General features: G+C 46.3%; 1 protein-coding gene and 1 long non-coding RNA gene across 5 annotated transcripts in view; one reads left to right on the top strand and one right to left on the bottom strand.

Annotated features, from left to right (window-relative positions):
• Positions 1-1,771: 1,771 nt before the first annotated feature.
• Positions 1,772-24,716, bottom strand: LOC116085812. Its single transcript, XR_004116732.1, has 3 exons — positions 24,186-24,716; positions 6,289-6,426; positions 1,772-1,817 (listed from the first exon to the last, which is right to left on the bottom strand). It is a non-coding gene; the product is annotated as an uncharacterized LOC116085812 (long non-coding RNA).
• The window catches only part of Nrros (negative regulator of reactive oxygen species), a 16,452-nt gene continuing 4,691 nt past the window's right edge, over positions 15,521-27,281 (top strand). Inside the window, exons 1-2 of one of the 4 annotated variants that reach the window (XM_031363646.1) lie at positions 15,521-15,735; positions 26,970-27,090. In XM_031363646.1, the coding sequence (XP_031219506.1) occupies positions 26,983-27,090 (108 nt within the window). In that variant the 5' untranslated portion in view covers positions 15,521-15,735; positions 26,970-26,982. Of the gene's footprint in view, positions 15,787-24,188; positions 24,805-26,969; positions 27,091-27,281 lie in introns of those variants that run through there. The other 3 variants (XM_031363644.1, XM_031363648.1, XM_031363645.1) reach the window with 3 other exon arrangements.

Here is a 27,281-nt window from a genome sequence, read left to right as displayed (position 1 = left end):
TGTAATTGTGACACTGAGTATGTGTATAGCTGGAATATTCTGTGTGTAGTTGTGCTTGGTTCTTACCCCCCCCTTATCACCCACGTCTGGTGAGTCTTTGTCCTCTTCCCAGCAGTCTGGCTGCTTTCATATCACAGATTTTCTCTCACTCTCTTTTGTCCCCCTCCCTCCTCTTGCATCTCCATTTAGGCTTTCATGCCTCACACACACACACACACACACACACACACACACACACACACACACACATTTAATTTACAAGTCCACATATGTGTGAACATGTAATATTTGACTGAGTCTGAATTATTTCTCTTAACACATCAATCTTTCATTAAGTCCATTCCTGCCGGGCGGTGGTGGTGCACGCCTTTAATTCCAGCACTTGGGAGGCATAGGCAGGCAGATTTCTGAGTTCGAGGCCAGCCTGGTCTACAGAGTGAGTTCCAGGACAGCCAGGGCTACACCGAGAAACCTTGTCTCGAAAAACCAAAAAAAAAAAAGTCCATTCCTTGTAAATGTTATAATTTTGTTCTTTATTGCTCAACAGACTTCCATTGTGTTTGCATCACTTTTAAAACTCTCCTCACTTGTTGAGCCTCCAGCTGACTGCATATCTTGGCTATTGTCCGTAGGGCATCAGTCAGCATGGACAGACAAGTATCTTTGGGGTAGGTGTGTGGATTTAGATTCCTTTGCATGTAAATTCAGAAGTGGTATAACTGGCAGTTCTATTTTTAGTTTTTGGAGGAAATGCCACACTGGTCTCCACAGAGGCTGCACCAGTTTACATCCCCACTAGCTCTGTCTAAAGGTTCCTCTTTCCCCAAACCTTTACTAGCATGGGAACATGCCTATACTACCAGCACTTGGAAAGTACAGGCTGGAGGACTGCTCAAAGTCATGCTCAGATGCATGGCAAATTTGAGGCCAGCCTGGGCTGTAAGAAACTGTCTAGCTGGATGGTGGTGGCACAGCCTGGGCTATGAGAAACTGTCTAGCTGGATGGTGGTGGCACACCCCTTTAATCCTTTAATGGTGGGAGGCAGACACAGGAGGATCTCTGAGTTTGAGGCCAGCCTTGGCTACAGAGTGAGTTTCAGGACAGCCAGGGCTACACAGGCTACAGGGCTGAGAAATCCTGTCTCTAACAAAACAAAAACATTTTTAAAAACTGTCCTAAAGTAAAATAAAATAAGAAATTATGTCTGACAAAGTATAATAATACATGTTTATAAAAAAATGCCATTACGTTGTCTACTAAAGTAAAAATTAATTTTTAAAATACATATATACTCACTAAGGTTAGATTTTTTTCTTGCCATATCCCTAAAGAATACAGTATAAAAACCATTTACACACTTATAGTGTATTAGGTATAGGACAGAAGTATAGAATAGAACAGTGTAGAATAGTTTTAGAATAGAATAGTATAGAAGTGTTAGGATGTATTAGAAATGATTTAAAATACACAGGAGGGGCTGGTGAGTTGGTTCAGTGGGTGTTTGCTGCCAAGTCTGATAATCTGAGTTTAAGCCCTAGGATCCAAAGAGTAGGCTCCAACTGACTCTTGCAAGTTGTCTTCTGATCTACAAACATGTACAAACACATGTATGTGCACACATAATAAGTGTAATTTAAAAATCTAAAAACCTGTGGGAGTCAGTTCTTTCCTTCTACCATGCTGGCCACTACAGCACCATTTTACATGAGGAACTTGACTTTCCAAGGATGCTGATGCCTTGAAGTGAATCATCTGAAGAAACGGAGGGATGGTTGCCCCGAGTTCTATCCACTGAGCAGCCAACAATCATTTGTTTCTGTGAAGTGAATGCGCATGAATTTCGGTCACCTGAGAACGGAACTGGCTGCCTCTGCTGGGGGGCAGCAGAGAACTAGGCAGAACACAAAGCTTATGTGGGGTTTCTTAGTGGGCCAACCTTGTTCCAGGGTGGTTTGGGATTGGAGGGATTATGTATCCTGATCTTTGCGGCAAACTCAGGGATTGGTGGGATGTTTTTCCTGTAGGGCAGGGCCTGGCCACTCCTCTGCTTTGGTACTGGGAATGACTGCAGATTCGATGGTCTGGGGGTGGGGGAGAGGCTGGTAGTGGTTGGCTGGCGGGTTTCCAGCCTTAAGTTACGTCTGTTTTAGCCTTTCCTCCCTGACTTGCGGAGCTGCTCAGATGGGGCCTGGCCACTTGGAAGCATTGAGGGTTTACAAAGGACACAAACTTTTACAAAGGGAGTCCATGGCTAGGAAAACCTTCCCCGCTGCTTAAGTTGGCGTGAGTAGCCAACTCCCAACTGGAAACTTATTTTTGTTGTTGCTTATACCTAATTTTGATACGGTTATGAATTGTGATGCAAAAATCTGTGTTTTCCAATGGTCTTAGGTGACCCTTGTGAAAGGGTTGCCCCTAAAGGGTCACGACCCACATGTTGAGAACCACGGCTCTAGGAAGAGGCCTGAGGCTGGGGGCCACTCAGCTTCTCCTCAAACAAGACATCTTATTTTGAGAGTTCCCTGCTAGGAGATGGGCAATTATAGCTATCCAGCGATTGTAGTTGTCAGAAGGCTGGATTCTGGAAAGAATCAGGGTGCATTTTACACAAGTGGAGATAGCTTGAGTAGTGTGGAAATGATCACTATACACTTGGGGCAAATGTAGGAGAGGCATTTGTGGAATCCTCAAGAGAGCAACGAGTAAGACTGATAGGAGAGTCTTAGAGGAACTTGGGAAGGAGAGAGTCCAGAGAAGGGGTATAGCTTTGGGGAGGAGTGGAGGGGCGCGGGGCGCTGGGGAAGCAGGCAGTAGCAGCTGAGCGCCTGTCTTCAGGATAGCAATGGAAATCTTATCTTTGCTAAGCGTAGCTACTATGTGACGCGTGGAGAGGAAAAGCGCTTTTCTTAGTGGTTGGGGTCTGAATTTAAGCATTTGAGCTCAGAGCTAAGCTGGTAACTGCTTCTGGGGTTCATCTTCCTTTGGTTTATTGGTGTGAGAAAAAAAAAGCTTCCCTGTTTCCGCCTCAGTGGCCCCTCTCCTCTACCAACCCCACCCTGCCCCCACTTGTGGCTAAACTGCCCAACTGCCAATTAAACCCCACATTTCCCAGTATGCATTGCACTGCTCAGAAGTCTCAGTTCCTTCCATTTACCCTGCACTTCAACTCAAAGGGGCTCTAGTCAACCCCTTGTGTTCACCACAGGGCAATCCTTCTCTCCCTCTCGGGCTTCACTTTCCTCAGTTGTGGGGAAATCTGCTAGCACTCCCCAGAAAACCACACTTGAAGCAGGAAGAGCCAGCCTGCTGCACTACCCTGGGAAGGAAAGCCAGGCTGTCCTTCTTCGTGGCCCTCCCCGGTCAGGGGCTCTTCGGTGGGGTCTTGTCCTTGAGCGTATAGCTTCTGGTGATAGGTGGCTGTGGTGTGAACTTGAGCTGGGGGCCTCTGTGGCAGGCGCACCTTGCCCCACTGCCAGAGCTGCTTCTGGGCTGTCAAGGACTTCCTCCTAGCTTGTGCATTTCCTCACAACTCCGGAAGCTGCAGCTGACCTTCCGCCCCCGCCTCCACCCCAACCCCCAGCCCTGCATCCTCCCTGTTCTAGGAATTCACCTCCCCTTTTGTTCTTTCTGACCACGGGTATTCCCTTCCATGGGTCATGATTCTGAACTCTTAAAAAGCTCTAAAAGCCAAAGCGCTGTTTTGGTTGTGTAGCCCTTAAATGGTAAAAAGCTTTTTCTTCAGTTTCTCTATCGCCCAGTGATTGTGAATTTCGCATTTGTTGTCAAAAATATCACTGTATCGACTTGGCATCGTGGCCCTAGACCCAGCTGAAGGAATTATGTAACCAACAGTGTCATGCCTCTAAATTATGAGACATTGTGATCTTTGGCACTCTTCTGGCTGGCCCCCAGAATTTAGGGTGAGGGATTGGGACCAGTGCTAAAGTGCCACACAAAGGAGGCCTGGATAGTGGAACTGTGCAGACATGAAAAGACCACTCAACTGCTATAAATTATAAATTATAATGCAAATTTATAAGAATCACAAAGAGTATAACACAAATGATAGATATATAATAATACTATATATAGTTGTGCATTGCACAGGGGAAGCTTGAAAGGCCATATAATGTTAGCAATAGGTTAATAGGCTTTTTCTTAATTTTGCCTTCCTTTAGCAGTCAGAAAAAATACTATTTTTGATCTTTTGTTTTTTTTTGAGACAAGGTTTCTCTGTATAGCCCTGGCTGTCCTGGAACTCACTCTGTAGACCAGGCTGGCCTCAAACTCAGAAATCTGCCTGCCTCTGCCTCCCAAGTGCTGGGATTAAAGGCATGTGCTACCACTGCCGGGCCTGAAAAAATACTATATGTGTGTGTGTGTGTGTGTGTGTGTGTGTGTTTGTTTTTGTTTGTTTGTTTTGTTTTTTTGAGACAGGGTTTCTCTATGTAGCTCTAGCTGTCCTGGAACTCACTCTGTAGACCAGGCTGGCCTCAAACCTTCAGAGTTTTTTAGAATTCAGAATCATCCTGGACATGGTGACCCAGAGAAGGGAATACTCAAGGGCAGAAGGAACAGAACTGGAGGTGAATTCCTAGTACAGGGAGGATATGGGACTGTGGGTGGGAGGAGATGGGGAAGGGAGTGTGTAAGGGGGAGGGGAGGGAGAGGGGTGGGAGGCTCAGTTGTAGGTTCCAGAGTTGTGAGGATCCGCCTGCCTCTGCCTCCCAAGTGCTGGGATTAAAGGTGTGTGTCACCACATCCCAGTTTTTAAAAAAGGTATTTTTTATGTGTATGAACATTCTGCCTGCATGTATGTATGTATGTGTACCACTTGTGTGCCTGATACCTGAAATCAAACGAAGGTGTCAGATCCCTTGGAACTGGAGTAATGACCGGTTATGAGCTACCATGTGGGTGCTGGGAACTGAATTAAGGGAATCAATCCGCAAGAGCAGTAAGCACTCTTAACCACCAAGTGATTGCTCCAGTCCCAAGGTAATAAACAGTCAAAATTACTAAAACCTAGGTGGGGCTCAGTGGTTAAGAGAAGTTGCTGCTCTTGCAGAGGACCTGAGTTTGGGTCCAATAATAATAATAATAATAATAATAATAATAATAATAATAATAATAATAATAAAGGCTGTCTCTTTCTCTCAAGCCCTGACCTGTTTTTCCAGGCATGTCTTTGTTGATGCTCAACAGGATATTCAGATTTCTTTCCTTTGCTTTGATTATATCACCATATGCAGAAAATTTTAATTTTTGTCAAAGCTAAATCATATTTTATGGACAATAGGTCCCACCCCTGCTTACCTTTCACTGATCTGTTCTGTCAGGGAAAATAGGGCATTATGTGATAACTTACATATGACATTTATATAATAACTTCCCACTTTCAAAGATCTATGTTATTATTTATAAGTGTGTGTGTTTGTAGATGTACCACATGCTGGTGTGTGTACATGCATGTGAGTGTATGTGAGTGCATATGCTGCAGCAGCCAGAAGAGGGCACCAAATCTCCCAGAGCTGGGATTAAAGGTGGTTCTGAGCCACCTGATGTGAACTTTTTTAAAAAACTAAATGCCAAGCTGGGCAGTGGTGGCACATGCCTTTAATCCCAGCACTTGGGAGGCAGAGGCAGGCAGATTTCTGAGTTCAAGGCCAGCCTGGTCTACAGAGTGAGTTCCAGGACAGCCAGAGCTGTACAGAGAAATCCTGTCTTGAAAAAACAAAACAAACAAACAAACAAAAAAATCTAAATTCCAGCCGTTCATTTTTACTAAATGAAGACTCAGGAACCAGATGCTGGGGTGAAAACCTGCTGGCTCAGAGAGGCAGAGAAAGCACCCAGCTGACCCTCCTACTTCACAGATGTCCCAGAAGGAAAAGAGCTCTTTCTCCTCCATGCTGACTTAGATACCTTCAACTCAAAGACCTCCTTTCTGCCCTGTAGGCTGATTACTTGCTCTGCCTCTTGACCTAGGGTTGACCTTATTTAGCTCTTGGATTGAAGGTGTGTGCTAGGGCTGAGCCACAGGGCAATTACTATTTGTTTACAGTAAACAGAAACCTCTAGCACCAAAGGCTGAGACACAATTACAAACACATTCTTACAGTACACAATCTAGGGGCTCACAATGGGATCAAATGCCCTGCAACAGTGGATGCTGGGGACCAAGCTCAGGGCCTCTGAAAGAGCAAGGGTCCTGTCCTGCTTTCGCCCAACGCCCCAATTCACTACTTTAACAACGTGTGTCACCTGATCCTGATCCCACCACTCACCTGAGGCTTCCGTGTATATGAACCTTCATTCGGTCACTCATTCGTGTCCACAGAAATTCATGAGCACCTGGTATGTGTGGCAAGCCTTGGTGTACAGCAGTGAGTTAACGGATGGTGTTTTCCCCAGGAGCACATAGTCTAGTTGGTGATCGGGAGAAATTAATTAGTAAGCGTGTGTATAATAAAGCATTGCACAGTGACATACATGAATATACTGTGAAGAAAAAACAAAGTTAGGGAAAAGAAAGTGACAAGGGGTTGGTGTTTAAATGGTGTGACTAGGGATTCCCTCTTTGGCATTCTACCTCGCTGCTGGGGTGTGTGAACTCTGCTCAGGCTGACAAAATTCGAGGAATTAGGCTGCATTTTAATTTTACCCTTCGCTCCCATCAGATGTTGGCTTGCAGGAAGCGCTGATAGATTGCAGGAAGCGGTAGCTGGGGTGGGGTGGGGAGGAGAACGCAGCCTAAGATGGGGACTCCAGCCTGGGTCCAGGGCTATACAGAGAAAACCAAAAAAAAAAAAAAAAAAAAAAAAAAAAAAAAAAAAAAAAAAAATTACTATTTTGTATTTTGAAACAGGGTTTTACTGTGTAGCCTTGACTGGTCTGGCACTGGCTATAATAGCCATTATATAAACCAAGCTGACCTTGAACTCACAGAGCTCCATCAGCTTCTGCTTCTGGGATGCTGAGATTACAAATATGTGCTACCATGACCAGCTGCCACTTAGAAATTATTTATTTATTTAGAGAGAATGTATGTGTATGTACATAGGTACATGCCTACCGTGGCATGCTTTTGGAGGTCAGAGGACCCCTTGAAGATGTCAGTTCTCTGCATCTTACCAAGTGGGTCTTGGGGATTGAATTGAGATCTGCAGGCTTGAAGGCAAGCACCTTTACTCACTGAGCCATCTCACTGGCCCCAGACAGAATTCTGGTTGCCTAGAAAGGGGACTGGGCTGGGAGGAAGACTTCGTTTTTCAGTGGCGTGACTAAGCATGGAAGCGACAGAGTGACATGGGAGAAGCCTCCAGCAAGGATTCTGAGGCGTTCATCCATTAGCTATGAAAAATCTGTCTTAGAGGCTGGGGAGGTGGCTCAGTGGTTAGGAGCAGTTGCTCTTGCAGAGGGCCCAAGTTTGTTTCTCAGTATCCATATGGTGCCTCAGAACTCTCTGTAATCCCAATTCCCGGGGACCCAACACCTCTTCTAACCTCCTCGGGCACCAGGTACACAAATGGTGCATATACACACATTCAGGAAAAACACTCATGCACATAAACAGATTTTTTAAAATGTTAAAGTGCTTTTTTTTTAAAAAAAAAAAAACAGGGTTTCTTTGTGTAGCCTTGGCTGTCCTTGGAACTCACTCTGTAGACCAGGCTGGCCTCAAACTCACAGATGAGCACCACCACCGCCAGGCTGGAAAAGTGCTTTTGAGTTATCAATGAGTATTCTGAAGTCCTCAACCTCTCCCACTGCTGCAGAGGAAATGACGCCCACCTTTGTTTGGCTAAGAAGCATTTGCACAGCTCCTGCAAAATGCTTAGGCTAAGGACACATAAGCAGGACCAAATCAGAGCACCAGCGTTTCAGGACTCGGGGCCCCTAGGGATGTGAAGAACCGCAACAGATGACTGATTCCCCTGTGGCCTTGGACAGAGCCACGGGTAAGCACGCCTCTTCTTTCCCTTAGTAGCTTCTTTTGGCCTTGTCTTGATTGAAGGTTCTCCTCATCCATCAGTCTCGGACCCACACAAGTCATAGCTCAGCTATCCCACAACAACTTGCTTGAGATCTTCCATAGTTACGCTTTCCTCCTCTTCATCAAGGTAGTCAGCTGCGAGGCCCCACCTTCCTCCCCACTCCCAGTCAAGCTCTGCCGTTGACAGGAGACTTCCACGACTGTTCGTTGTCTTTGTACAACATGAGATCTTTGGTTATTTGTGGATACTGTCAGTGTTTCCAAAACAGGAAGAGGTGGCGTGCCCATAGAGACAAGTCACTGCAGTTAATGGCTGAGGAAGACCAGGGCCCGAGGAGATGACCTCAGGATTTGAGACCATCCTCATCCTCCAGAAGGCTAAAGAAGAGGAAGATGCTGGGAAGGATCTAGTGGCAACCTGTGTACCTCACACTCCCCCAAGCTTAGGGGGTCTTTACACTAACCTCAAGCCTTCTACACTAAGCCTTTATACTAAGCCTTCTCAGGATTGGCATCACAAGGTGCCAGTGTGGGCGGTGGCCTCATCTCTCTCTGATTTGGTTCTTAAAAACTTTATTCCAAATGAGGGAAATGAAACTACAGAAGAGTGTCCTGTAGCAACCAGTTGACGTGGTGCAAGAGGACAATTCCCAGTTAAGGCCTCAGAGGAAATCCCCTCCCTGTCATGTGCCAAGGCTGGGAGAAGTACAGCATGCACCAGCTCGCTGCTTGGCCAGGCTCAGCTACCACACTGAAAGACTAGGATAGGAAAGTTGCTCTGAGTGTGGCCAGGGGACGAGAGCCCGTGGCAGGTGGAAAACGCCAGAGGTGAGGCCAAGGGACAGCCTCTGGGCCAAAGGCGACCTTCTGGGCCTAGTTCTTACTACTTCATGGCTGGGCCACATGCACTGTCTCCTCTTTCCCATGGACCCTTTCTGCAGAGGGGAGTTGGTCCCTTTGCTCCCAGCAGATCTGTTATATATTCCACTCTGACTCAGGTATATAACCATTCAGTCTCCATTGGAAGCATCTTCTGATGGTGGCCCTGAAGATAATTTGATTGTCATCAACAAAGCAAGTTCCTTTTGATCTCTTTGGGAGATTGAGATGGCCCACAAGTGACAAGCTATTAGGAAGCTTAGTTTAAGTAATAGAAAGGGGACTGGAGGAAATGGCTCAGCAGTTGGGAGCATTGACCGTGTATCCAGAGGACAGAGGTTCAGTTCCCAGCACTCACTTGGCGGCTCAGAGATGCCTGTGGCTCCAGTTCTGGGGGACTTGACACCCTTATACAAACATACACGCAAAACACCAATACACATAAAATAAAAATAAATAATAATAATAATTTTTTTTTGAGACAGGGTTTCTCTGTGTAGCCCTGGCTGTCCTGGAACTCACTCTGTAGACCAGGCTGACCTCAAACTCAGAAATCCACCTGCCTCTGCTTCCCAAGTGCTGGGATTAAAGACGTGTGCCACCACCACCTGGCTAAATAATTATTTTTTAAGCAGAGAGAAAGAAATAAAAAAGAATAGGTATGGTGATACTCATCTATATTCCCAGCACTCTCTTTGAGTTTGAGGCTAGCCTAGTCTATATAGTGAGTTTCAGGATAGCCAGGGCTATGTCGAAAGACCCTGTCTCAAATTAGAAAAGAAAACAAACAAACAAACAAACAAAGCACACACAAAAATACTTGCTTTAGTTATCTTTCTTTTGTTGCCACAAAAGACTGTGACCAAGGCAATTATAAGAGACTGTTTAGTTCCGGTTATGGTTTCAGAGGGTTAGAGTCCATGATGTCAGTGCAAAGCCATATTGGCAGAAATAAGTAGGAGGAAGGGAGCGCTAACTCCAAATAGCATGAGTCCTTTGAAACTTCAAAGCCTGCCCTCAGGGACATACTTTCTTCAGCAAGATCCTTACCTCCTAGTCCCCTACAAATAGCCATAAACTGGAGACCAAGTGTTCTACAAGACCTGTGACCAAGGTAACTCTTATAAAAGAAAGCAAGCTGGAGAGATGGCTCAGCGGTTAAGAGCACTGACTGCTCTTCCAAAGGTCCTGAGTTCAAATTCCAGCAACCAACATGGTGGCTCACAACCCTCTGTAATGAGGTCTGACTTCCACTTCTGGTGTGTCTGAAGACAACTACAGTGTACTTACATATAATAATAAAGAGATCTTTAAAAAAAAATTGGGGGGTTGCTTGTAAATTCAGAAGGTAGTCCAATATCATCATGACAGGGAGCATGGCCAAGACAGTGCTGGAGAAGCAGTTGAGAACAACATCCTGAACTACAGGTTGACAGGCAGGCAGAGAGAGACTCTGGCCTGGTGTGAGCTTTTGAACCTCAAAGTCCACCCCCTCAGTGACACAACTAATCCAATAGGGCCACCACTCCTAGTCCTTCAAATCCTTCTCAGATCATCCCACATCCTGGTAACTAAGGCTTCAAATTTATGAGTCTATGGGGGGCATTCTCATTTAAACCACCACAGGTCACTTACAGGAATACGGGTGAGGGGTTACTCCCAGGAGCAGAAATGACTCCAAGACAGCTGCATCATCAAAGCCCACTCCAGAACTGGTGACAGCTCCCAGAAGCTAGGAACACTGCACAACATGCATGCAGGCAGCTCAACAGGTTGGAGTGTGTCCTTTCCAACCTGTGACTCAGCTTGGTCACAAGCTCCCAGGCAGCTTGGCTGATTTCTACTTCCCCCGGGCTGCTGGTCTAGTCTAAGATCTTCTTCGCAGCTTGTCTTGTCTGAGAGTGGCCCTCAGGAGTCCTTATTGCTTTCTCTGGGAGGGAGCAGCCTAGTGAATTTGGACAGATTCAGGGACTTCCTGAAGCTGTGTGGAGTTGTTTATTTTCTGGTTTAAGGAGGTTCCCTGCAGGATGGAATATTTCAGTCCCAGAGAAAACTGCTGCACAACACAAATCTTCAAACACATGACTCCATGGGATCAGCTTCATTTAAACCACCACAACCCTAAAACAACTCTCAGAAGTCAATAACTGGCTGCGTGTGTTGGAGGATGCCTTTAACTCCAACACTTGGGAGGCAGAGGCTGGTGGAGCTCTGTGAGTTCAAGGCCAGCTGGGTCTACAGAGTGAGTTCCAGGACAGCCAGGGCTGTTGCAAGAGAAATATTGTCTCAAAAAATAATAAATAAAGTCAATAACTGGAGAATGGCAGACAAGATAGATTTATTTATTTATTGCCTATTTCCTTTCTTTCCTTTCCTTCTTCTTTGAGCAAATGTTTACTGAATCTCTTTATGCACATTGGGCAGTATGTTTTATAGAGTAGAACATGGTTGCTACTCTCAAAAGTTTGCAGTGTGATTGGGAAAACAAGACATAATTTCAAAAAGATAAATTACAACAGAAGCTCTGTCCTGAGGCCAGGGGGAAATGTATACAATGTGTGCAGAGGTGGGAAAAAGCTTCCTGGAGGAGGGGGAGCCCCAGCCATGCCTTTAGGATAGAAAGAGTTGGGAAAGGCAGGAAGGAGATCGTTCCAGCCAAGGAGGTCTCTGGACAGAGGGAGAATGGCCTGTTTGAGGAAATGCACAGTGAACAGAGTGGATTCTGGGAGCCTGAGCCAGGCATTGGCCTCTCTTCTCATTGAGATCGCATAGGGATGTATGAGTGCTTCCTGACAGCGTGGTGGTATTGATCCTGGTTGCCAATTTGACAGGATTTACCCTAAGAGACAATGCTTGTCAAGGCTTATCTATATTAGATGCCCTTAACTGTCAACAGCACCATGGGCCAGGTCCTCCACTGGGTGAAATGAAGAAATGCAGTTGAGCGCTAGCATTCATCTTCCTCCTGTTTCCTGAGTGTGGATACAGAATGACCAGCTGTCTTAGGCTCAAACCACCATGACTTCCACACTACAATGGAGCCTAGAATTGTGAACCAAAATAAACCTTTCCTTCCGTAAGTTGCTTAGACCATATATTGTCATGACAACAGGACAAGAAGCTACTAATCTACTAAACAGAAGAACACAAAATCTGCATTGTTGACTAGGAGCCAGAACAAATTCCATAAGGCCAAGAAAAAGACAAAGCTATGCTGAGAGGAGTGAGTCTGGTCAGTGATAGCAGAGCCTCTTTGGTTCTGCTGGAGACCAAGGACTCTGATCTCCTGGGTCTTGGGAGGAAGCCTGGAGTATCCAGTTGAGCAGGAGAATTCTGGCTGGACACTCAGGCTTACAGACCTGCTGGTGTGAGGAATGTCCTGTTTTCAGCTTTGCCCTAGTTTCTCCTGGAAGTCTTTGGGTCCTGCTGCTACTATAGGAGAGCAATCTGTACTATTTTCCAGCCAACTTCAGCATTTTTTCTCTACAGTCTTTAACATGGCCAGTTTCAGGGGCTGGTGAGATGGCTCAGCAGTTAAGAGCACTCACTGACTGCTCTTCTGAAGGTCCTGAGTTCAAATCCCAGCAACCACATGATGGCTCATAACCATCTGTAATGAGATCTGACACCCTCTCCTGGAGTGTCTTAAGAGAGCTATTTATTATATAAATAAATCTTTAAAAAAAAAAAAGGAATGTTAATGGGTAAAGCATATACAAGTGGGTGATGTGGGTGGGTGTGGTGGTATGTGAAGCACTTGGGAAGTGGAGGCAGGTTGGATCAGGGCAGAACCAACTGTGACTTCCAGGCCAACTAAATGTCTTATAAGAAGCAAAGAAGAAGAAAAGTGGATGAGGATGTTAGAACTCAGTAGAACTCAGGCCTCAATGATTCTTAAACTGGCTGAACCAGGATTTAAACACTGGCCCAGGTAAACAGGAACAATGGCTGGCCATAAAAGCCCTAAGCAAGAAACGAATTGATCCCCATGCATTTTAGTTTCATGACCCATGGAAGATGGGTGGAGTCTAACTTGGAGACAGACAAGATTTAGGACAGGGAGCCAACTAAGGAAGTTACTGAAGTCACTCAGACATTAGTTGGTGAGAGCTAGACCCTTGGAAGAAGGAAGATAAACAAAAGCAGGAAGTAAAAAGCAGCTTAGGAAGCTCCTGAAACTTGCAAGATTTGTAAGACTCTCCTCCCCAAGCTCATAGCACAGTAATGTATAGAGAGAATGTAATGGGGAGGCTCCTGTGGGTGCAGGAGTCTCTGGGAGTGCAGTTTTGTGAGCTGTCATTCATACTAGGGTAGGTTTCTTGGTGAATCACCTTGTTCCTATAAGTAACCCCAGGAAACTCACCAACTCTCTAAGCTATATTTGGGTGGAATTGGTTCTTTGCTCTGTCATCATTGCCTTGTTTGGGATGAATAACTGTTCAGATCTCCCCAAGAAAAGTCACACAACAATCAGATTCAAGAATCATTCCTAGGACAGAAGAGACGACTCAGTAGTTAAAAAGCACTCAATGCTCTCTCAGGGGACCCTGAGTTCTCTCCCAGACGTGATGTCTGGTGGTTCACAATCACTTATAACTCTAGTTCTAGGGGGTCTGACAATTTCTTCTGGTATCTTTGGGCATCTACAAACATGGTATGCATGTACATAAACACATACACACATACACTTGCTAAAAAAAAATAAAACTATATTAAAAAAAGAAAAATCTATTCTTTTGTAGCCCTGGCTGTCCTGGAACCCACTCTGTAGACCAGGCTGGCCTTGAACTCAGAAATCTGCTTGCCTCTGCCTCCCAAGTGCTGGGACTAAAGGCATGCGCCACCAGTACCCAGCAGAAAAAGCTGTCCTTAAGGTGACATACACCTGTAACCCCAGCACTTGGGAAGCTGAGACTGGAAGATAGTACTTGTAAAATAAAAATAAAATATAGCTGGGTGTGGTGGCACACACCTTTAATCCTCAGGAGGTAGAGGCAGGTGAATCTTTATAAATTTGAGGTCAGCCTCAACTATATAGTAAGTTCCCAGACAGCAAAGGCTATGTAGAGAGATTCTGTCTCAATAAACAAACAAACAAACAAACAAATAAGTGTTTTAAATATGAATACAAGTCCTTTCTTGGAAGAGAAGCTTGAAGCCAGATATAAGAGTGAGCCACGCACTGGCAGACACAAAATGGGTAGAGAACATGCACCTGGCAGGAAGGAAAAATCTGAGTCAGAAACCTTAGTGTTTCACAATTTTCTCTACACTTGTTTTCTTCTTCAGTGGTGCCATTGTTACAACCTTTACAAGTGAATAAATATATGTGTGTGTGTGTGTGTTTACATATAGGTATGTAAAACAGTTAAAGTAGAAGAGGCCATGAATTTGGAAGAGAACAGTGTGGGATATGTGGGAATGTTAGAGAGAGAAAAGGGAAGGGGGAAATGATAGAATTATATTTTAATTTCAAAAAATTTAAAGGCTGTATAATTAATTTACATAATTCTTTTTTTGAAGGAAAAAAAAAATCTCCCAGCCTCCTTCCACTTCCTTTTGTGTTGCCATCTAATACTGCTGGGCATGGAGCCGCCCTTTGGTGTGGTTTGTATACCCCAGTGAGACTCCCTTAGAGAGACGATTTTTTTCCTTTGTGGATGGTTGGGGATGGGAGTTCATGTCCATTTCTCCATCTTAGAGCTGGGACATGGGCAGGACTGGATCTGTGCAGGTGCTAGGCTGCGGCCACAGTGAACTTTCTACACACAGCAAATCAAAACAACGTTGTGAACACCCATACTCAATAAAGCCAAGAAGCTGTTGATAATGACAGTCTGCAATGCACGTTCAGTTAAAAACAAGCAGAAAGGACCTTTCTTTTTTCTTCCATCTGTCCTTCTTGTTTGTTTGTGACAGGTCTCACAAATCCCAGGCCAGCCCCAAACCGGCTATTTGGGCCAGGTCGACCTTGTACTCTGATCCTTTTGCTTCAGCCTCTCCAGGGTTGGGATCACAGGCGTGTGCCACCACGGCCGACTTCCTTTCCCCTTTATTTATTTATTTATTTACTTAATTTTTAAGAAGCAAGGTGCCCATAAAAGATGATTGGTGCCAGGCGGTGGTGGCGCACGCCTTTAATTCCAGCACTTGGGAGGCAGAGGCAGGTAGATTTCTGAGTTCGAGGCCAGCCTGGTCTACAGAGTGAGTTCCAGGACAGCCAGAGCTATACAGAGAAACCTTGTCTTGAAAAACAAACAAACAAAACAAAAACAAAAAACAAAAAACAAAAACAAAACAAAACAAAAAAGAGGATTGGTAAAGACTGGCTGAGAAGATGAAAACAGACTACTGGATGTTTGACCCTTCTACGTGGTGGACTCGTCCCCCTTTCCAGTTAAACAAACTTGTGTCTTCGCTAAATTCTGCCCCATGCTGGTCCTTAGATAGAAGCGTGTAAAGAGTTCCTGGAACAGCAGACCACAAGCCAGGAGTCCCAGCTCCCGTGTGCACCCACCAAAGCAGGAGCCACAGGAGCATGCTTAGCGACCTAACAGAACTTGGCAGGCTGCACCTGTCTGGTGACAGCCCTGCAGGTCCTTGAGGGGCCATGTGCCACCTGCATCCTCCCACCCCCACCCCCCGCTGTGGCAGTTCCTTGTAAGAAGCCTGCTGAGTGCTGAGTCGCTGAGAGGCGAGCTCTCCATGTGACTTCAGTTTCCGTCGGTTCCTTCCGCAAGTTCTAAAATAATCTGATGCCCCAGAGCGAGTAGGCAGCGCGGCAGCCGCAACTGCTGTCCAGGAGGCCGGGGCCCTGGAGACGATGCGCCCCGCGGAGCCGCCTGGGCCTGCGGGAGCAGTGAGTATTTCGTGCGTGGGTTCGCCGACGAGCATCGCTGTGCTACCAGAGGTGGGCGAGCTAGGACCCGGTAGGGTGGTGGGAAGTCAGGCGGCAGCCCTCCCACCCTATCCCACTCCACCCCACCCCGCGCTCACGCTCAGGCTCATTGTGAAGTTGAGTTTGTTGTATCCAGACTCCCCGGTTCTGGGCTGGATTTGGGGGCTACACCTTTGGCATAAGTTGGAAGTCTCAGGAACTCTTAAAGCTGAGAGAGGAGGTGTGATGTGGGAGAGGCACGTAGGGCTTTACAACCAGCTATGCCTTGATTCCTGGCTCTTCAGGGAGAATGTGAACAGGTTAGGGAAGTCTTCTGAGTCTCCTGTTTTTCTCATCTGTACCATGGTTAGTGCTCCTTGCCTAGTCTGAGTGACCGGACCTCATGAGAGGACGCTGTGAACACTCAGCATACAGGTGTTTGCATCGACTCCTTTGCCCCTCAACATAAATTGAGGCTCACACAGGCGAAGGCACAGAAACTCATCTACAGTGGCACGTACTTAACCAGGCTCTTCCCAAGGTCAGCCGCCTGTGTTCAGTCAGAAGACAGCAAAAGCCCTTCTCCTAGAACCTTCGTTCCGGGCAACTTGTACTGGGGTGTTATTTGGTCCACAGCTACCCAAGTCAGAGAGAGATTAGATTCAGGCTTTCCTGACTCCTGTCCAATGCTCTGCTGTAGTCCTCTTGGCCTCTCCAGGCACGGACACACATCCATGGACCTACACGCACGCAACCAGGAGCTGGGCAGGAAAAAACTACTGCTCTCCTGGCAGTTGCTAGCTCAACGTTGCTCTGTGGCGGTGAACACGTGCCCCACAGTAACTAGGATCAGAGCAGACTAAGGAAGGTTTTCCAGTGTCTCTCTGCTACTGACTGTAAGGTACAGACAGTTTTCACGGCTGCAGGTTTGAGGCCTGGGGACACCCCCCATGGGCTCTATATGTGAGCCCCAGAGTTCTTAGAGGAGGTTATACATTCATGGGCCCAGAAAAACAAAACAAAACAAAAAACAAAAAAACCTCAATGCTTAGGTTAAAGTCAAAACCAAACAGCCTCACAGAGAAGGTGTCTCCATTTGACTGGTCCCTGGAGAGAACTCTGGACAATGGCACACACTCCACCTGGCTGTCCTGGAACTCATTAGCTTCTAAGCCCATCCCCACTGGTGTGACTTGTGAAGCAGGAGAAAAACTCTTTCTCCTTAGGGATGTAACTGTCGCTGGATAGATTCTCAGAGAGCTAGCTTCTGTACTGTGTCTAATATAAGCCAGGGACACAGAAGGTTGTAACAGGGCCAGCCTTCTCCATAGTCCCTATGACTGGAGTCAGGAATTGGAATCAGACCAAAAGAAAAAAAAAACAAAACCCGGACTTCTAAAGGAGGCATGGTTTGGTTGAACAGTTAAATGTACCCAACACTACTTGACTGCAGGTCTGAAAATGGCTAAGTGATGTAATTTACATGATAAAACAGAGGAAGGGAGGGAGGAAAGGAGGGAGTATCCCCCTCCCCCCAAAAAAAGCAACCAAGCAATTGTTACCAGAAGCAGGAGAAGTGAAGTTGCTAGACAGACAGACTTTCCAGGACAAACAGAATCAGAGGCTGAGACCCAACATTTTTGTGTCTTCAGTGTGTGACTTTAGCCTCAAGAGAGGGTACAAAGGAGGAAGGAGGAACTTTGCCCTGGTTCTCACTAGTGAGGTGGGTACAAAGAACAAGACTGGGACCAGTGATGCGCTCAGTGTGGCCACAAAGTTCTGTGAGGTCCCCGGGGACTCCCCTCCTTCAGTCCCAGCCTCCACATTTACCACCCCCAGGCACTGTCCCTGGGCTTGCCTTCAGTGCTACTGCCTGCTCCTACCTCTAAGAAAGATAACCATCTGGAGGGGATTTCTCCTCAGGAGACAGCATTTGAGGCTCTGACTTTTCTTTCACACTGCTTCTGCTCAGTGAATCCTAGATATCTCTGAAAACCCTGGTCTCTCCTGGCTTTCCTTGTCCCCTTTGGGTGCTAAGACTGAGCACTGACCCTTCAGACTCCAGAGTCAACTCTCTCCCTGACTGGCCTGGGGCCACATCTTTCAATTTCAGGCAAGTTAATGGTCTTTGTAACCACCCGCCAAGGCACTTGAAACGCCCACGTGGGGACTGTCCTCATGCCTCAGCCTCCTCAATGTTGGTCTGACAGGTTTTCAAAATTTTGTGTTTACTTAACTAATGTGATTGACCAGAGGTCATAAGATGTCATTAGATCCGCTGGGACTGGAGTTAACAATAGTTGTGAGCTGCCACGTGGTTGCTGGGAATTGAATTCAAGTTCTCTGGAAGAGCAGCCAGTGCTCTTAACTGCTGAGCCATCTCTCCAGCCCGCACTTACAGGGATGTTTACAGAGTTGCATTGTTTTATATGCACTCTAAAGTATTTTGGAAGAGATGTAGTGGTGGCCATAGTATTTGTTTATTTGTTTGCTGTTGATGACTGAACCCAGGTCCTTGGGCACACCAGGTCAGGTTCTTCCATTGATCAGCCAGGTCAGAGTTCTTCTCCTGTTCTGCCTCCCACCCTTTTAAAGTTTTGTTTTGAGGGCAGGTCATGAAATTGCACAGGCTGGCCTCAAGCTCACCACCTTCCTGTCTCAGCCTCCTCAATGTTGAGAATATGGATGTTTCACAGTGCCTAGGTATTTGGTATTTTACCTGTATTTGCATGTGTGTGAGTATATGTGTGTGCACTATACCCGTGGAGGAATTCACAATCTCAGGAAAGAGTATTTACATGCAGTCATGAGGCCCCATGTGGGTGCTGGGAACTGAACTTAAGTCCTCTGCAAGAGCAGCTAGCCCTCTTAACCAGGGAGGCATCTATCTTACCCTATCTATTTGTGCTGGGGTTTTTGTTTGTTTGTTTGTTTAAGATTTATTTGTATTGCTTTTAATCGTTTGTGTGTATGTGTGTCTGTGTGCGAGCCTGCATATGCATGCAGGAGTCTACAGAGTCTGCCTTGGGTCCTCTGGAGCTGGAGATGTTGTTGTGAGCCACCAGATGTAGGTGCTCCTAGCCATCTATTTTAAAGTATAATTAATAATAATAATAATAATAATAATAATCAATGAGCTGAGTGGTGGTGGTGCACACCTTTAAACCCAGCACTCGGGAGGCAGAAGGAGGGAATACCTGTAAGTTGGGGGCCAGCCTGGTCTACAGAGTGAATTCCTTGACAGCTAGGGCTATTACAGAGAAACCCTTGAAAAGAAAAAAGAATGAATAAATAAATAATATGATGAATTTAAGGATAAAAAACATGATAAAAATAAGTACAGTAAAATGTTATAAGCAGAAGGTAGGTGGTGGATATACAGTGGCCACTGATGACAGACTTCAATTGGCTCTGTGTTAAAGTCTTTCTTTATATGTAAGTGTTGGAGGAAAGTTAAGCCGCTGGTAATTAATAACTACTCAAATTGCTTCTCATAAACATAAAATTAAAATAATAATAAAAAGAAACCCTGCAATGTGCTACTATAGGTTATCCTTCAGCTGAACCGTTTGGCTAGGAACAGGAGGGAGCTCCTCGAAGGATTAAATAGGAATTTGGTAAATGAAGACCACAGGAAGGGTCTTTCCTGCAGAGGAACCAGCTCGTGAAATGTGTCATTCAGCCGGGGACCACATGCGTCCCAGGGTGGCTTGGGGTTGGGGGTTGGGGTTGTTGAGGTGGAGTTGATGAGGAACTCACAGGCTTGAGTTTGAACAGAAGCTCTCCGGTCTCCGAGCACTCAGCCACACCTCTCTGTGTGCCTCTGGTCCCGCAGGGGCGGGCGCCACTGATGCATTCGTTAGGAGTCCCTGCCAGGTGGTGATCCTTTGTGCCTTTTCAGAGAAACCGCGCTGGAGAGTTGGTATTTTCATTCTGACAACAGGCTAAAATAAGCCTCAAGTAATCTCTGCGGTCTCTGTGTATGGTGCCCTACAGACTCTGGGTAGCCACTTTCCCCAGGGAAGTCCAAGATTCATGGGCATTGCCAGGAATGGAAGGAGAGGGTATGGCTCCTTTATCTTGGTTTTTCCTCCACACCGACTCAGAGGGACAGAAGGCCTCTGCTTCCCATTGGTTCACCATACCTGGCTTCACCAAGACATGTGTCGGCCCCCTAAGTGGGACTGCTGAAGGCTGTGCTGGGTGGTCCTGCTTCCTCTTGAAGAAGCATGGTGGCTGGCCCTTACTCATGCAGAAGTTACCAGAGGGAACGGACCTGTGAAAGGAACAGAGAAACTAATGCCGCGCAGGGTGGGCCTCGGAAGAGAGTATGCATTTTCTCACATACAAAGGGGGACACGCTCATTGCCAGCCACAGCGAGACACACGAGAGCCAGCTGTTATTTGTCAGTGGGAACACACTTGCATTTTTGACGATCTGTGGCTAGATGCATTCTGTGGCCATGGAAGGGACAAAGTGAGCTGACCTCTCTTGGTTTGGATGGGCTAGCCCTGACCACACGAGGAGCCGATTTACTCATCTGTGGCCCTGTGGAAATGGCATTTGAGCAGGTAGCAAGTGCTTGAAGCAGTCCCTGTAGGAAGAGCTCAGTTTGGGGTGATGGGGAGGGCTGCTATAGCTCTTACACCTCCATTCAAACAGACGCTAGGGTAGAGCCTGGCCAGACCTGACACATTTACTCAGGACACATCTTGAGCTCTGTATTTGACAAGTGCTTTGGTGCCATTTTACAGGATTCCCCAGGCTGGCTGCCCACCCGGCTCCATCTTTTGTTAGGATTTCCAGCTCTAAAACAGACCTGAGTAGGCCTTTGGGAAATTGTGATGGCCAGATTTTGCTCAACTTGACACAAGCTACAGTCATGTGGGAGAGGGAACTTCAGTTGAGAAAATGCCTCTACCAGATAGCCGTAAGCAAGTTTGGGGGACATTTTCTTGATTAATGGTTGATGTGGGAGGACCTAGCTTACTATGGAAACACCTGGGCAATCATACTGGGTGCCCAGTATAATCATTAAAAAAAAACAAAACAAAACAAAACAAAAAAACCAACAAGTTGAGCCAGGCAGTAGTGGCATACAACTTTAATCCCAGGACTTGGGAGGTGGAGGCAAGTGGATGTCTGTGAGTTCGAGACCAGCCTGGTCTACAGAGCTAGCTCTAGGACAACCAGCCAAAGCTACACAGAGAAACTCTGTCTCTAAAAATCCAGAGGAGGGGGGGAGGAAGGAAGGAAAAGGGGAAGGAAGGAAGAGAGGAAGGAAGGAAAGAAGGACAGAAGGAAAGATGGGAGCAGGCCAGTAAGCAGCACTCCTCTGTGGCCTCTGCTTCAGTCCTTGTCTCCTCACCAGGTTCCTACCTTGAAATAAGCCCTTTCCTCCTGAGTTGATCTTGGTTATGTTGTTTACACAGAAATGTCCAGTTTCTTAGTTAGAAACCTAGCCAGGACAGAAATGCTACGTTTTCTCAAAAGGGTGGCCAACTCCAAACTTTGAATAAAAATTTATTTGCCAGAGGGCTCATGTGCAACCAACCTTCCTTCATCAGTATTCCAGTGATTTCAAAGCTTCCATTCCTTACCTGCTTGTCCAGCCTGTGTCCCTGAGACCAGCAGAGCAGGGTCCAGTAGGACAATCATCTGCTTTTGAGGAAGCTGTCCTGCTTTTCTGAACATTCTTTTTTTTTTTTTTTTTTTGAGACAGGGTTTCTCTGTGTAGCCCTGGCTGTCCTGGAACTCACTCTGTAGACCAGGCTGGCCTTGAACTCAGAAATCTGCCTGCCTCTGCCTCCCAAGTGCTGGGACTAAAGGCGTGCGCCATCACTGCCCGGTCTGAACATTCTTTTAAAACTTAATTATGGGCTGGAGAGCTGGCTCAGCAGTTAAGAGCACTGACTGCTCTTCCAGACATCCCGAGTTCAATTCCCAGCAACCACATGGTGGCTCACAAACATCTGTAATAGGATCCAATGCCCCTCTTCTGGCTACAGTATATTTATACAAATAAGGATAAATAAGTCTTTAAAAAAACCAAACAAACCTTAATCTAGTAACACCTGCAGCACTGCTGGTCTCATTTTATTGGAGAAGAAACTTATTAGAATTGAGAATTGGAATTATTCTAATTAGAATTAGAATTATTGCATTATGAAGAATGCATTATGAAAGTTGTCTTTCAGAAGTTTTTAATCTCACATTTTTTTAAAAGATTTATTCTATTTATATGAATACACTGTAACTGTCTTCAGACACACCAGAAGAGGGCTTCAGATCCCATTACAGATGGTTGTGAGTTACCATGTGGTTTCTGGGAATTGAACTCAGGACCTTTGGAAGAGCAGTCTTAACTCTTAACCACTGAGCCATCTCTCCAGCCCCCTTTATTTTTTTAATTTTGAAAATTTTCAAGTTACAGAAAGGTTAAATGGAAGTAAAATAATTTTTAAAAAGCATAATGTTAAATTGAGTAATTGGTTGACCAATAATTTAGGGAACATTTTGCTTTTACCCTGACCAAACCATTGAATGTAGGATTTTATGTGTGTGTAGATATGTATGTATATATGTATATGTATATAATTGATAGTCAATAATACTATTTTTGTTTGTTTTATGAGGGGGGTCTATACCCAGGATTCCTAGAACTAATGGCAGTCCTCCTGTCTCAGCCTTGTGGGATAATAGATGCGAATCTCTACCCTGGACAAGACTTGGACTCTTGAAGACTCCAAGTCAGTTGTTTTGTAGGGTAGTACAGCCGGGATCCATCTGGGTTTTCATCATGACTGGGTTCAGGGAATGCCCTCCCATTTGGGGCCTGTGAGGACAGAGGACTGCGCAGAGCACCTGGACAGCTCTAGATCTGAATTTTGCTGTAGGCTGGCGTCCCACTAGTCTGGTGCTAAGAATCCAATGGAGCAAACCTGCCTGCCAGGGGCTCTCTGTGCTTCCTGGGACCGTTTGAAGCCGTCATAGTGGAGAAGCTAACATTCTTTATGCTGTGGTCTGAGACCAGCCCCACTCCCCTTGCTTCCAAGATCCTAGGTAGCAGCTGCTGTGTGCTTTTACACAAAGGCAGACTTCTTTCTCTCAGCCCTCCCCCGCCCCCCCCCTATGTAGTCACAGCGTCTGTGTGATCAGGGTGTCACCTTCGCACGTGATGCTGCAATTTGCTTCTGATGCCCCTGTCCCCCAATCAATAACTTCTTATCTCTAATACAAAATACCTCTGACAGCTGCCTGCCTTCTCCACAAAGCCCCATTCTTTAAGACTTTTAAAAAGCTGCTCTGATTACTTGAGGAGAAAGCTCTTAATTATGTGGTAATGTATGTATGACACTTGCTAATGGCTCCTTTAGCAATGAGAGATTGCAGCCCCTTTCCTGGCAGCCGCTAGTATGGCAGGAACAGTTGGAGGGGCGGAGAGATGAGGATGCCATCATGTCATCCTGGGTACCTGGGTACCAGGGCTCCTGGGATTTTCTAGTGGGATATGATAACTGCACTGTTTATCCGGGTCCCTGTAGTACAGTGTCTCCTGGGAGCTTTCTGCAGATGTGTAGTCTAGAAGAGTGTTCCCTGCCTAAAATGTTGCTATTTTTAAAGTCTTTTACTTTTTGCCCCATCATTTCATGCCTTGCACTCAGTACCTCACACACATGCTTGTCTGCTGCACCCTATTACTGAGCTAGACCCCAGCCCGGGAACACCAGCCTTTTTATCTTTCATTTTGAGAGCCTCAGAAAGTTGACCAGACTGACCTCAAAGTTGTGATTCTTCTGCCTCAGCCTTCCAAGTTGGCTGCAATTCAGAACATAAGTATTACCTATGGTTCCATGTGTTTATGGAACACTGCTTTGAGGCCATTTTCATTTACATCGTTACATTATCAGAAAGGAAGCAGAGGGCACCTAGACTGTTTCAAATGGGAAATGTCATGCAGGAGATTGTCAGAAAACCATGGAGGAGGCTAAGAAGCTAAACAGTAGCCCCTTGGCCATGCAGGAATCTGTACTCTAGGTAGGAGGGAGGAAGGGAGGGTGATGGTCCCCGCCTGAGTCTGCGGTTACCAGGAAAGGCTCGAGGGGAGAGGGAAGGGAGAGATGTGGATTCTCCACTCTCCTGCCTGCTAAGTTCCCAGGAGTGTTCCCAATACCCAAACATGCTATGGGCCACCTGCTACCAGGGCTTGGGAAGCAAGCAGAGAAAGCCCTTCAGAGCTTGTCAAAGGGAGCAGAGCATGGCAAGAAGAGGCCATCGTTCTGAGGATAGCTAGCTAGCTGGTCAGCAGCCAGCAGTGTGCCCATGAGTCATCCTATTTTCCTTTTCTTTAAGAAATGTGTTTTTAGTTATAAGCAGTGTGTGTGTGTATAAACGTGTGTATGTGTTTGTGGGGGGGGGTGTGGGGGGGTACCTTGTGAGGCCAGAGGTGTTGGCTCTCCTAGAGCTGGAGTTGTAGGAGGTTGTGAACCACATGACATGGGTACTGGTAACCAAACTCAGGTCCTCTGCAAAAGCAGGGAGTGTGATTAACTGCTGAGCTGTCTCTCCAACCCCTTGTCTTGATTGTTGACACAGACCTTTAAATCCAGCCTTCCTGCATAGATGTTATGTATTTCATCGGTATAGCGATGTAGTCGTCCCTCTAGAAGTTCACTCTGCTGTCTTTTTTTTCTGTACCGTTACAGAGATGATACATAAGAACAGCAACCACCCATGCTGCTCCATGCTATTTGGAATTCATAAATAATAATTCCGTTATTAGCGGCTTTCATGGTTAATGAAGCACTTTCGCATATACCATCCTCTGTGGCTCACATAAAAGTCTCTGAGTGGATATTATTGCTCCTGATTTGTGGGAGGATTATCCAAGTCTTGGGGACTCCATACCCATGATGGAGAGTGGAAGCGGAATTTAAACTCTGGACTGTCAGGTTCCAAACTCTATTGTCGTCTTTCTATGACATTCTGTTAACTTATGGCGAGACGTTGCCCTTACAGGCATGGCGAGATTTATTCTTGTATGTATGTTGGTATGTATGTATGTATGTATTCTGGGCTAGTTGGCTGAGTTTAGGAGGAAAGGATACATTTAAATTTTGTAAACATTTTGGTGTTTCACAAATTAACATTACACTTGTGGGTGTGGCGAGCCAGGCTTCTCTAGCACGCCAGTTGGAATCGTTGTGCTGCAGCACTGGAGAGCCGCACTCTTGGCCTGCACACATGGAGATTTAGTTTGTCAGTATTCAGGGTACAGCCGCACGTCGCAGCCCACGCATGACAGGAAGTGAAGAAGATTTACTGTGCTGATAATTCCCATTTCCCCATCTCTCCTCCGGGAAACGTAGGACGTTGAGTGAGATGAGAACGTGAGCGAGCCATTCTTTAGTGTCCTTGGCATTTTCTAAGTTCGGCAACCTTCTCTTGGGATGGGCGGGGATACCAAAGTTTCAGGGGCGCCTGTGTGTGTGTGGGAGGGTGCCGGGAGGACAGTGAGGACAGGAGTCCAGATGGCTCTCTGCATATGCCATCTGTGCCCTGTGCTGGCCGTGGTGTAATAATCCCTGCACGTGTGCAGAAATGGAAAGAGGGCCCTAGGCAGGATTCCCAGAGGCTGGCGAGGACTGATCCCAGATTGTTTCTGTGGAATAGGGAGCTGACCTGGCCTCCAGTGATGGCTGAGCCTGATTTGTCTTGTTCTGTTTAGTTTTTCTGATAGTCTGGTTTTGATGGTGAGCGTTCATATCTGTCCAGGATGTTAAATTACCCTTTGGGATGGGTAGGCATGTTAGAAGAAAAGCAAAGAGAAGGGAGGCATAGGTGGCCTGTGTGTGTCAGCGGAAAGGTCTGTAAATGTCATGGAAGGTGAGGAGGTTCTTGTTAGCGGGGTGCAGCTGACCTAGTCTGAAGAGCTGCCCTGTGGTCCTTCCTGGGGGTATCCAGGCAAGGATAGGACAGATGGACCTGGACGAGGTTCTTGCTTCCAATGAGGCTAACAGAGGGCAGCCCTGGGCTGTTGTGGAGGGTTATCCATGCAACTACATCCACGGGGGCAGGGGGGGAATCCCCCAGTTTCCCACTATGGAGCTCAGAGAGGGAGACCTAGGCTGCTCTCAGCCCTTGATACTCAGACCACTTGGAACTCTGAATAAACCAATATCATCCCTGGACCCTTATTCCTTTGGAATTTGTGAAGACGATGGGTACCTCTTCATTGGTGACTTCTGTTGTTAGATGTATCATTTCAAACCTTCCCAGGACTGTTGTTCATACACACAGACAAGAGGGCTACAACTGCACTTCAGAATTATTTAATCCATCCAAAGATTGCTTTTTCATTTTCTCAAGTTTTTTTTTCTTATCCAAGTGAAAACATGAACATTGGTTTTTTTTTTGGGGGGGGGAGGGCCATATTTAAAAGTTAAACAATATGATAAACATATTTCTCAAATCCATCTATTCTGCCTCTGCTGCTTCTTCCTCCTCTTCCTCCTCTTCCTCTTATTCCTCCTCCTTTTTTTCAAGGCAGTTTTTTTTTTTTTTTTTTTTATGGGTAGCCCTGGATGTCCTGGAACTCACTCTGTAGACCAGGTTGGCCTCAGACTCAGATCTTCCTGCCTCTGCCTCCTGAGTGCTAGGATTAAAGGTGTACACCACCACTACCTAGCTTGAAAGCCTTATTTCTGCAAGATAATTAACATGTCTATGAGTCCAGAAGCTACAATCAGTATTTCTATCCTAGCTTCTCCTTCTTTTGTCTATTCATTCATTCATTCATTTCCTCCCTCATTCATTCCCTCATTCATTCATGGTGTATATCTCAAGCTCATGTATGCCTCAGGAAGAGATGAGTTTCAGAGAGGAAGACTCAGAAAGGCAAAACACAGGAAACTCTGTGACCTCAGCCCTGGTAATCAGGTCCTATGCATCCCCTGTGCTGCCCCTTTGGGTTTTAGAGGTCAGCCACCTGCCCGTTAAGTGGCATAGGCAAAGCGAAATGAGCTCTTGCCATGGTGTCAGCGAAAGGTTGGCTGTGCTGGCTGAGCTGAGAAATTTGAATAATCTGTGGTTTTCCACCTCCTTGCAGTTGTGGGTCTCTAAGACCAGACACATGTGGGAGCCAGCTGGCTCCTTCTGCCCCGTGTTGAGCAGCCCTCTTGGCTAATCTGCCTTCTTCCCGGTCTTCCATCCACAGAGCTGTGCTTGAGATGGAGTTCCTGCCCCTTTGGCTTTGCCTGAGTTTTCACTTCTTGACTGTGGAATGGAGGAGTGGACGTGGGACAGCTACTGCAGCTTCCCAAGGAGGCTGCAAGGCGGTGAGTTTCTCCTTGGGCTCTGATCTCTCCTCTGCCCCTGTCCTGATGAGGCCTGGTCTGCTTGGGAAGTGGATGATTTGTCATTTGAAGGGGACATGGAGTGAACGCGTCAGACCCAGTGTGTGCTTGCCCAGTACACAGTGTGCTTACTGCTCATTAGCAGATGAGTTTTCAGGATGGCACTTGGGAAA

This window comes from Mastomys coucha, unplaced genomic scaffold (genome assembly GCF_008632895.1).
Source record: "Mastomys coucha isolate ucsf_1 unplaced genomic scaffold, UCSF_Mcou_1 pScaffold12, whole genome shotgun sequence".
NCBI lineage: Eukaryota > Metazoa > Chordata > Mammalia > Rodentia > Muridae > Mastomys > Mastomys coucha.
Note: the sequence above shows the minus strand (reverse complement) of the source record. Positions and strands in the feature narration are given on the sequence as shown.